A 12,134-nucleotide genomic window follows, 5' to 3' on the forward strand; every position below is an offset into this window, starting at 1 on the left:
AAAAAGAAATTTCGCCTAGGCGAACGTTTCAGAATACGGCCCCAGGTGGCAGAATTGCACGGCCCTCTTTGGCAATGGACTCCGTCGCAGACCCTAGAATGGGGCACAGAATCTGACAGCAACTGCCAAGTTGCAGGTGTCCATGTGGCGCACATGCGTTAACTCTCAGGCACTGCTGTAGTGCTTAAACGCTGCCTTCATTGCTACGCAGCGCACTGCTTGGGCATTCTCAGGCACTGAGCAGTCATCATGATAAAATGTGGGTGCTGCGCCGTCCTCTGAACATCAAACGAGCTTCAAACGTACTCGAAATGCGATCAAATACTCATCCTATGCAGATTACACACAAAACCGAGCGTAGAATTGCTCTGATACACACGAGGCGAAGAAACCAACACCAGTGGTGCCCCGTCGTATCCCCTTGTCTCGCGAACGGCAAAAATTGTGGTAACATGGGCGTCGAGTGCTGTCGCTTATCGGATATTGCCACAGCGGTGACGACCGCTCAAACTGTTGCGCAAGTCATCGTCAGCAAGACGTGTGGAATAACTTTATTTGTTAAAGAGAATGATATGAACATACAACACGCAAGATGCTTTCATAATGGATAAGCAGCAAGATCGTACCTGGAGAACTTGGGCGGCAACGGTAACCTGCTGTCTGTCGACGATCGCGGCTTGCGGCGACGTCACATGGGTGTTCTGTGACGTCACAGTGTCACACACAGTGTTGCTAGCGGCAGCGCTGCCGAAAACGTGTGCAGAAAAAAGTCTGTTCTGCCAAATCGGTTATCAAAAACTGGGCCATTTGCTCATAACTATAAAGGCGAATGGCCTCTATATAAAGCACAGAGTGTCAAGCGTGGTACCATATGCAAGGTGCAAGGCATAACTAAAGTCCCTAGATATTTGTCTGCTAAAATAAGAGAGTAGAAAATCTAGGGCATAGAGTTTCGTATTACTAACCAACTCTATGGTGCAAGCACTGCAAGGTGCACAATCATCAGTATGTAAAAACAGGGTGCAGTGCCTCTAAAGCCATAGAGTTTCTCACTATAACAGTAGCGCACCCAGGATTGCCCAGGATCTCTGCAAGGGGCGGTGGGGAGAAGCAAGCATTTTGCATAATGTGCAATTTCCTTGCTTTAGGCAGAGGAATCCAACAGCAAAAAAAAAAAAAAAAAGGAATGCCTAATAATTCTAATAATAGAATGACACCAAGGATGATGACGGTACTTATTTCTGCAGCGTTTTACTCAAAGTAATTTAAGAGTGAATGAATAAACACAAGGCAGCTGATAAAGTGTTTTTGCTAATCAGGAAAATTCGACCTCAAGCCACCTCCTGAATTGTAATGACAACGTGAACAGAGCACTGAAGGTACACGTTGGACTGGTGGGGATGGACGCGTGCCTGGAACCATGGAAGAAGGAAAAAACTGGGCTTTTTTTTCCTTCACAGTTTTTTCCGTCCTCCTGCCGGCAGGCGGCGACACAAGTTTATGCTTCAGTCGCGGCAGCAGCTCACTTCCCCATAAGCGAAGGCGAATTTGCACTTTTTTCTTAAAAACCGGGCTATTGAGTGTGACAAGTGTTACACTGAACGACACTCCAAAATGCGATCCTTCTGCAAATTTTCAGCAAGAATAGTGCAGCGGTAAGCGCAATCTTTTTTTTTTTTTTTTTTCGAACGCGTTAAGCGAAATATGCAGGACCCTATATAGTAGGGAAGGCTTTTCCCCCCAGGTGTGTTTACACAACCATAGGGATATTTTGGGGAAGTAGGGTGATCGACCGATGGGCGTCCAGACCACTTGTTGATCGCGGCCATGGCTCCTCCGGTGTCCTGCTGTCTCAGCGAGGAGGCCAAGCTCCAGCGGCGGGTGAACGAGGAGATCGAGCGGCAGCTGAGCCGCGAGCGCTTCGAAGCCGGCCGCGAATCCAAATTCCTGCTGCTGGGGCCCGAAGAGGCGGGGAAGACGACGTTTCTCAAGCAGATCCGCCTCATCCAGGAGGGCGATGCGCGGGAGGACCGCGCCGAGCACGTGCGTAGTGTCTACCAGGCTCTGCTGGGCGCCATGCAGCGTATCGTGCGCGCCATGGACGCGCTGGGCATTGCGTACAGTGACCCGTCGAACGCCGAGAGCGCCATGATGCTGGCCAGCGTGCGCTGCGATACGCTCGAGCCACCGCTCACGGAGCCCGTGTCGGAGGCGCTGCGGCGCCTCTGGGAAGACGCCGGCGTGCGCGAGTGCTACGCGCGTCGTGCCGAGTACGGCGGCCTACCTCCGTTCCTGCCGGACGTGCAGCGCGTCACGCGACCCGGTTACGTGCCGTCGCGCGAGGACTACCTGCGCGTGCGCACACCGTCGCGCGGGGTGCTCGAGTACGCGTTCCAGCTGGACGACCACCCCGTGCGGCTCGTGGACGTGGGGGAACAGCGCTCGGAGCCCAAGAAGTGGATCCACTGCTTCGAGGATGTGAGTGCCGTGATATTCGTGGCCCCGCTATCCGACTACGACGACCCGGACAAGATGAACCGCGCGCGCGCTCTCTTCAGCACGATCGCGTCCAGCCCGTGGTTCGCCGAGTCGCACCTGCTGCTGCTGCTGAACAAGAAGGACTTGCTGGAGCAGAAGATCAGGCGCTCGCCGCTGGGCGCCTACTTCTCGGCGTACCGGGGCCCGCCGGGCGACGCCAAGGCGGCGCGCGAGTTCCTGCGCCGCTTGTTCGCTGAGCTCAAGCCCGAGCGGCCCGTCTACTACTTCTTCACATGCGCCATCGACACAGACGACGTTAAGTACGTGTTGCCCACGCTGCGCGAGATCGCCTGCCTGCGCTCGTGCCCCACAAGGGGCCGGCAGCCGTCGGACGCGTCCACAGCCAGCAACGCGGCGGCAACCGCGGCCTTCCAGTTGCCCGCCTGACAAGAGCCCTTCCTGGAGCCGGCCTGATTCGGCGCACCAGTTGGGAGGGTCGGCCGTTCAGGAATGCGCGCTTGTTGACTGTGATCCGGCGCTCATATCGAGGGCGTTCTTCCTGTAAGTGCACTGTGCTTAGAAAAATGAACACAACCTTGTGATTTCTGTTTTCCTGTTTCAATGTAGTTACAATCAACAAAGTGCACTAAACAATTGCTGCGTGCTCATCTTCACACCATGTTTTTCAACATGTAAACGATTAGGTCGTGGCGCTTTTTTGAGGGAAGCTGAGAATGCCGGCTGTGAAATGTTTCTCATCTCTCAGTTTCATCGGCGGCGTTGATCCGTAAAGATTGCCTGTCATCTGCCGTGTTGTGTTTTGATGTAGGATACGTCACTGTCTGTGAGTGAACCTAAACATGTTCTTCAATGTGTGCTGCGTGTTGTTGTTGATGTTGTCTTCTCCGATGCCCAAACACAAGAATGCACGCGCCCTTCAACTGATAGCACCTTTGACATACCAGCTAGCAGATTTCGGCATGGACGCAACAGGTGGAAAATTTTTTTGTGCACAATTTGTCTAAAGACATTTCTTGCATGTTTAATATATTTAACTGGCTTGTGATCCCAGAATGTGCACCCTGCTGTGCCACTGGCCATGTGTGTGTGTGTGTGTGTGCGCATGCATTTACCAGCACCGCCGAGACCTTCTCTGCAGCACTGTGGAGGATTAGAACGTTACTGGCCAACAGGCCGGGCGGACGCCATTGAAAATATACACCATCAGCAAAGTTGATTACTGCACTTGATAACTGCGATATCAGCTGTGTTTGTCTAGTTGAGCTCTGTGTGCATGCCGACGCGACCCACGAGTCATCGCAGTCTACGAGACGGGCTTTCGTGCCGAAGACGGTGACAAAACTTGGTTTGACTGGTCTCCGTGTTATCGGTTGCGGAGCGAAAACATCGTACCGCTCGGCGACCCTGCTTGTATTCGCTTGAGCCAGCCAATCCGTTCAGTGGAGGTTGCAGCCGACGAATAGCTGACTTGAACTGAACAGTGGCCACACCGGGCACGTGCCTCCCTCCTCCGAAAAACGTTTCTGGCCACGAACACCGCTCCATGGAACTGAACGTTAATCAATTAGAACGAATGAAACTGCTTCTACAGTTTAGTTTCGGCCATAACCATCTGAATAAACCTCTTTGTATGATGTGCACGCAAGCTGATAGGGTACACGTCGCCTTCGACCGTTCCCGAAAATCGAAGGGTGCCGGTTGCACTGGTCGGCGCATCCCTGAACGAAATGTGGTGGATGTCTATACATGTTTTGCCTGTTATGCCAAACGGGCAAATCAACAGCATTGCTCAGGTGCCGTATTGCACTATATACCAAACCACCACGATGATGATTTTGTTGCACTCACGTGTCTAACTGTTCCTCATGTATAATAAAACAAGTTTATAGTTGTGGACGGTTTCCCCGCTCCTTTGTCTTAAATTGCATGTGCACAGAAACGCACCAGTATATATTTTAAGGGCTAGTTTGTTCATATATTTGTAGTGATCAATTAAGGAGGATCGATCGATGGTATCGCTCCTCGCCATTCATATCATGGCCATTAAAATTTCGCCAGTATACACAGATCTGTTATCCTGGCTGCGCCTTAGCAAGCAAAAGAAAGAAATTGTTGCTTCTGTGGCTCATATCCCGCATATCGTTGTATGTCAGTGCGCGTCTTATTGCCAATCGTTTAATACGTGCCCTGCACACAACACCCGTCCCCCCACGGCCATCAGCTTTCCCCGTGCCGCAACAATGAAAACTGCTGCGATCGGAGTGGACCGAGCAGCTCATTGTAGGTGGATTGGTGCGCACTGCTGCTGTTGGCCGTCGTATTCAGCTGCGCAGATCTCGTGTTTGTATTTGTGATGGCTGCATTGACAGGCATTTGTTTTGTGGCGTTTTTTGCATATATGAGCGTCGCAAGCTTTACAGCACGATTTCTGAGGCTATTTCTATAGTGCGCTCTACTGCTGCGCACCTGCGTCATCTGACAGCTGGCCCTTCAAAGTGGTGCCTCAGTATGCGTGCATAAAGAAGAAGCAAATAGGATATATGTTACCGGCAGATAAGCATACAAGAAATGAGTTTTATGCATTATCCAACCATTCAAGAAAATAAAGTAGTGGTCCTTGCTGGTCGCATAGTCTTTGGAAGCTTGTTATGTCTTGCGCATTGTAATATATATTGCTTCCTATATTTTTTATGCGTCTTGTGTCCGTAGTAAAATGAGATGAATATCAGAGCGGTGTCGTCGTTCTCCTGACTCGGACCTTGTTTGTGCTGTATTGGGTGTTTCACTGAACTTGGACAAAACCTTAAAAATATGCAAATGCTACATAGCTGGGCAGAACCAAGGTAATGTTTGCCGTCGCTTGGAGATAGAGTATTTTTTTTGCATTCCGCCTAACTAGATGATTAGTCTTAGTTAATCAACTTCTCAATTATTGTAATTAGATGAAAAGTGTCGATGAGAAAATTGTAGACCAACATGAGAAACTCCCGATACAGCTTTCTGTTGCTCAATAAGTGCTATACAAGAAAGAAAAAAAAGGTCGGTCCTGGGGAGGTACTCCTTAACTTTTTGAACACATGGTCTCTTCGTATAGTTAAGTAATATGGAGGACGCAAATATGATGAGGCCATGATTCTAGTTCAATTATTGTATATTGTGTAAAAAAGCTTCAGACGATTTTTTGAGGTTAAAGGAGCACATTCTAGAGTTCTTTTTTATAACCGTTGCACTATCGAACCGATTGTACCCCAGGGGATACCTCACAGCACTGGACTGTATGCGTTCCAACGCTTTAATTCATACTGAATGGGATGGATCCCACACAGGCCACGTTACCACGTTAGTGATGAAAAAATGGGGCAAAAGCGTGGGGAACACTGCCTTGTCCTGTCTGATATTCATTCTCCCACTCTCCTTGCTGTTTTTAGGGCATGAAGCCACTTGCCACGCTGCAATTCAGGTAGGTCTGCAGTACACCACATTTTATTTATTCATTTATTTTAGTGAATAATAATAAAAAAAAAAACATTGAAAGGGTAATTTCGCCCTTTTAATTTGGTTCAAATAGACTATCTGAGAAGGCGGACATTACGGCAAATCGCAATGTCCTGGATAACTATAAATTCAATCAGTCAAGTTTTATTTTCGCCGTAGAAAATACATTGAAAAAGATTCACCAAGTAGCTTTTTTAATTGTTCACTTTATGCGACATGTTAAAATTGTGAGATGGAGCAGTTATGGTGTCACCCCTGCTTAGCTAAAAAAATTCAAATTCTGGGCTTTTACGTTTCGTATGTAAGGGATTCCAATAGAATCAGGGCAACACTTGACTTCAATCAACGAAGAAAACAGGCTGGCTTCAGGAAGGGATATTCTATGATGGATCATATCCATGTCATCAATCAGGTAATCGAGAAATCTGTGGAGTATGATCAACCTCTCTATACGGCTTTCATAGATTTGATTCAGTAGAGATACCAGCAGTCATAGAGGCATTGCGTAATCAAGGAGTACAGGAGACATACCTGAATATCTTGGCAAATGTCTACAAAGATTCCACAGCTACCTTGGTTCTCTACAAGAAAAGTAGAGAGTTACCTATCAAAAAAGGGGTCAGGCAAGGAGACACAATCTCTCCAATGCTATTCACTGGAAGTATTTAAACTCTTGGACTGGGAAGGCTTAGGAGTGAGGATCAATGGGGAATATCTCTGCAACCTTCGGTTTGCAGATGACATTGTCCTATTCAGCAACAATGGGGACGCATTACAACAAATGATTGAGGACTTCAACCGTGAAAATATAAGAGTGGGGTTCATTAATATGCAGAAGATGAAGATAATGTTCAATAGCCTGGCAAGGGAACAAGAATTCAGTATCGCCAGTCAGCCTCTAGAGTCTGTAAAGGAGTACGTTTATCTAAGTCGATTACTCATAGGGGACGCTGATCATGAGAAGGAAATTTACAGAAGAATAAAATGGGGTTGAGTGCGTATATGGTAGACATTGCCAAATCCTGACTGGGAGCTTACCACTGTTGTTGAAAAGAAAAGTGTACAATCATTGCATTCTACCGGTGCTAACATATGGGCAGAAACTTGGAGGTTAACAAAGAAGGTTGAGAACAAGTTGAGGACCGCACAAAGAGCGATGGAACGAAAAATGTTAGCCCTAACATTAAGAGACAGGAATAGAGCTGTGTGGATCAGAGAGCAAACAGGGATAGCCGATATTCTAATTGACATTAAGAGAAAGAAATGGAGCTTTTCAGGCCATATAATGCGTAGGATGGATAACCAGTGGACCGTTAGAGTTACAGAATGGATACCAAGAGAAGGGAAGCGCAGTCGAGAACGGCAGAAAACTAGGTGGGGTGATGAAGTGCACAGCGGCAACAATTATGCTGCACCCAAAATCAAAGAAGGCTATTGCTTTGTTTCAAAAAGTAAGTAAAGCAGGTAGCCAAAAAGGAAAGTAAAGGACAAAGGAAAGCCACAGATGATGCGGCAAGTTGAACTACCCAATATCCGAGTGTGTTTGTTGGGAAACACTGCGTGGGGCCAGGCTTTCAATGAGCAAGGTCTGTCAAAATTGGTTATTGATGTACTAGTAATTTTCATATTCGCATGATTATTTTGATCATGATGCTAACTGCTAGAATAAATGGCAAAAATTTCTGCAGTTTTAAAAGCTAATGAACAGTCATACGTTTTCATAATTAAGAGCTTATGGACCTGAAGGAACAGAGCTCTTTACTTGCATTGATTTTTGCTGCTTCGCTATCTAAAGGACAAACTTCTCTCGGCAGGAAAGTTGAGCGAAGCGGTCAATGACTCCAGACACATTGATGTCGACGTCTCTGTGGGTGTATAGAAGCACCAGTTTAACCATGCGTTCCACAGACATTGTAGAGTGCAAGTAGTTTTTTTTTTTAATAAACTCTTGTTAAAAAGTATTCTCTCTGCGCTGGCAGGGGTCACTGGAAGGGTGACTAGAATCTGCAGCAGTATTTACACATTTACATAGAACCTGCAGTCGCAACGAGAGATGGGCATCTATTCCGGTGCTAAAACCTAAAACACTCCCTCAATGTCGTTGGCATACTTGTTTAGGTACCTTGCACAAACAGTAGGCTGTTCGATTCCAGCGATGTCCATCGTTTCGTCAGGAAGTATGGAGAAGCAGCCTGCTTTTGCATCTAGGCTTTCTTTGATAATTTCGCCACAAATTTCTATAATTTGGTTTTGTGCATCTGGGCTTAAATACGAGGCATTACTGGGGCAACTTTCCAAATGGTTCTTCAGGTATGTATGTCCACAATCAGCTCACATGCGAAGAAGCGCTATGAAAATACCTGTATTTTCAGTGGGGGCTATGCTTAAATCACTCTCCCTGTGCCCACGGAGAGCAAGACCTTGTCGCCCGCAAAAAAAAAAAAAAAAAAAAAAAAACAATAATAGGTCGTTTACTTTTTTCTGTTTTCTCATGTTTTACTTTGCCTGCCCTGGTCGAGCTGGTCAATCAGGGCGATCACATTGGGCACGCTTCCTGAAAATGTCAGGAGAAAATTATCAGCTGCTAGCTGACAGTCACGGTGATATATAGTATTTTCGTGTGTGTGGAAGATTGCGAGCGCGTGCTTCCATTTCTGGAACGACTTGGACACGAGGGCTCCAGTGCGCGCATGTCGCCCAAGTTTATAAGAACGTTAACCCCATAAAGTTCCAGAATTGAAAAACTTTTAAAGCACGTCTTTGGAAATGTCAGTGTACCTTTCGCGTCAAAAGTTTATGAGAACTTTATACACATAAAGTTTCGTAATTGAAATCCATGCGCTCCGTAGATTCCGCGGCCGCTGCAAGATGCCTCAACGCGCCCGCTCGCTATCAAAAGTCCTTGAAAGTTTGTGCTCGGATGGGGCTCCTTGCATTACGTGACTTCGGGTGCAAGGGCGTTGCTACGAAATCCAGCCCGATTTCGCAATGTTCGTGCCAAAATGTCTTTTCGAGCGCGAAAAAGACATTGTAGACAAAATCCAGAATGATTCCAGGCGTCGGTGGTAGTTTTGGTCGGCGGTGCATGCCAGCACGAAAACATTTCGGCGGGGGGGGGGGGGGGGGGGGCTGTATAGCCCCATCAGCCCCCCCTGGCTACGCCCCTGGTCTACAGTTACTTCAGTAAGCTCTGTTAACGTTACTCTAAAAGTTGGCTGATAAACATCTTGACAAGAACAACTTCAAGAATTGTATTAGACGTTCCCAGAATTCTGTAATATTGGCTTTGGAAACATTATGCAGGCTTTTATAAAACATCTTGATAAGAACAAGCTAAGAATTTTATTAGACGTTCCCAGAATTCTGTTATAATTCTGTTATAATTATAACACAATTCTGGGGACGTCTAACAAAATTCTTAATTAAGCTATAAAAGCCTGCATATTGTTTCCAAAGTCATAACATATAATGGCTTCAGAAACAATATGCAGGCTTTTATAGCTGTCTTTAAAGCAGCATTTATAGATTGTCATCCTACAGTGACTTGGTAAGCAATATATTAATGGCCACTTCTTCAGCATACCATGCATCCGTATGCTAGCTTCATAGTACATATGTTACTATATAGAACTGAAAAATAAATTGAAGCATTACATTATATTATTTATAATAACGCATAAAATTGTTTAACATATATCAAATGTGCAATACACATCCAAAGCAAATGTGCATAACAACATACAGAAAAAAATTGCCTGACCTTGTGAGAAAGTGGCTTTATTGACTATTAAATTAAAGGACATGCACAATGATTTTACAAAATTTTTTAATACAGTAGAAAAGGTGACCACATAAAATAAGACGTAGCTGCAGTAACCACAGCAATCCAGGTCCCTTCCCTCTTGGATACCACTGGCTGCCCACAGAAGTTTGCTCTGTAATACAACAGTGAAGAAAAAAAGTGAGTAAGCCACACTTGATTTACAATAAAGATGTGCGATTCGGTATTTCAAATAGCAACATATGTGCCGTTGTTTTGCCTCGGTCACATTTACTTTATAAAGTTAAGCAATACTTTCTCTCGAAATCTTATGCTGTACGATAACGTTCAGAATTATGTTGCAGATATGATATGAAAAAGCTACTGTAGAGTGAAATTACACTGGCAAATGGTTTGATCCACACACGACTTGCAGTAGGTCATTAGCAGCTAGATGCTTTGCAAACAAATCTCTTACAAGAGTATGCTACATTTATGTAAGTAGTGGCGTTGGTGGGTTGTAGTAACAGGTGGGCTTAGCCTGACAATCAAGGCCGGCAACTGCTCCTATTCCGAGTGTCTTTTACAATATCACTGTGGTATTGTACCACATTATAAAACCATTCTCTTCCTAAAGGGACCCTAAACTAATCATAGAATGGCCACGCTATTAAAGGACGTCGTCTCACGAATCGCATGACGCAAAAAGTTTTCCAATCCTCCAACTAAAAGTGTCAGTTGCCACACCAATGCAAGCCAGGCGCACCCAGGATCTCTGCCAGGGTATGGGGTGGTACAGTTTGCCGATACCATCTAAACAGCACTAATTTCGATTTCTTCACGGGAAATTGTCAAAAAAATTCGCTTTTTGCGAGTGTGCAGACGATTGCGCGTCTTACATCTTAGTTGCAGCACTCAAATGCGTAAGGAAAGCAAAGGGGCTAAACAAAAAAGGGGGGGGGGGGGGGGTTAAGTCGGCCTCAAGGGGGGGGTTACAACCCCCCCCCCCCGTCGGTGCGCCACTGGTGTTAAGCAGGAGTATAAAGAATAAAAAAATCAACGCATCAAGTGTAAAAAGAAAAAAAGAAAAAAAACATCGTCTCCTGCCAAGATTCGAACCCCGGTTTCTTGCGTGGGAAGCAGACATTCTACCTCTGAGCTACGGCGGCCTGTGTCCTAATGATCGCAGCGCCCCAAGCAGCGTTACGGTCGTTTGGCTTCACTTTTGGACGCTCGTTCCGGGCACTCTCCATGCGCAGAAAGAGCGGAGAATTCCAATTCTGATGTGCAAGTGGCACTCTCCAATTCTAGGTCACTCTACTTTAAGAAACTCGCATAGACGGTGGCGCTAGTTTACCCTCTAGGTGTTATAGTGAGAAACTCCGGAGTGGCAATGCTGCTTTGAAAGCATGGAGGATTCCTTCCTCCATGTTTGAAAGCAATGCCTCCGTTTGAAAATTGAAAGTAGAGTGTACTAAATTGGGGGAGTGGGTCCAACGAGGGCTCTGCGCTGAGGCATTTTTTATTGAAAATCCAGGTGGCGCCACCGTCACTTTCTTCCATTTGTACATGAGGAATGTTGATACAAAATGGAGGAAGCTGACCAGAAAACTGTCAATCAAATATTTGGACTGCAGGAGGGGTGCAAACCAGGAAACAGCGGTTAAGAAAAAGGTTAAGGAAACAGAGAGGGGTCTGTGGAAAACAGGGATGCAGACGAAATCGGCACTGGGAACATACCGAACTTTCAAGCAAGAAATTGCCAAAGAAAATATCTACGATAATTCTAGGGGAAGCTCTTTGTTGTTTGAAGCCAGGACGGGAGTATTGCGGACTAAGATGTACCGAGTCAAGTACCAAGGTATAGACACGTTGTGCTGTGCGTGTGGAGAAGAGGAAACGGCCGAACACCTCATACTTTTCTGTAAAGGGCTTAACCCTACAGTGCAAAGCAACGGGGCTGATTTTTTCAAAGCATTGGGGTTTAGGGACAGTGAAGGCAAAATAGACTTTAAGCGGGTAGAAATAACCAAACAGAGGTTATCTGATTGGTGGATAAAATCAAAAGGCAGGGGTGAAATTTCACCCACCACAAAGTACAAAATATGTTAATAGCACGGTGGAAGAATATTTAGGTGTTGACACTGCGCGCGAGCGAGCGTCCAGATTATGTTCGGCCGCGCGCGAGCGCACCGAGTAGCTCTGCTGCGAGCAGATAGAGGGCGCCGCGGCCAGCGGTCCCAGGTTAGCGGCGCCGGCGGCTTGGCATTCCTCTGCCTCCGCTAAATTTTCATTCGTAGTGGAGTGAGTAAATCTCAAAGCGCGAAAAAAAATCGTGATTTCACATTAAAGTGATAAGTGTACCAGGCTTCGCTAACAT

General features: G+C 46.3%; 1 protein-coding gene across 1 annotated transcript; it reads left to right on the forward strand.

Annotated features, from left to right (window-relative positions):
* The first annotated feature begins 1,633 nt into the window (after window positions 1-1,633).
* Window positions 1,634-3,287, forward strand: LOC119432361 (guanine nucleotide-binding protein G(q) subunit alpha). Its single transcript, XM_037699529.2, has one exon. It carries the CDS (start codon window positions 1,828-1,830, stop codon window positions 2,923-2,925), a length of 1,098 nt encoding a protein of 365 aa, XP_037555457.1. The 5' UTR covers window positions 1,634-1,827; the 3' UTR covers window positions 2,926-3,287.
* The last annotated feature ends 8,847 nt before the right edge of the window (window positions 3,288-12,134 follow it).

The sequence above is a fragment of the Dermacentor silvarum genome, chromosome 11, assembly GCF_013339745.2.
Source record: "Dermacentor silvarum isolate Dsil-2018 chromosome 11, BIME_Dsil_1.4, whole genome shotgun sequence".
Lineage (NCBI taxonomy): Eukaryota > Metazoa > Arthropoda > Arachnida > Ixodida > Ixodidae > Dermacentor > Dermacentor silvarum.

What these genes read in the sequence shown, in the direction of transcription:
- LOC119432361 (XM_037699529.2), top strand. Translation starts at nt 1,828, where the DNA reads ATGGCTCCTCCGGTGTCCTGCTGTCTCAGCGAGGAGGCCAAGCTCCAG.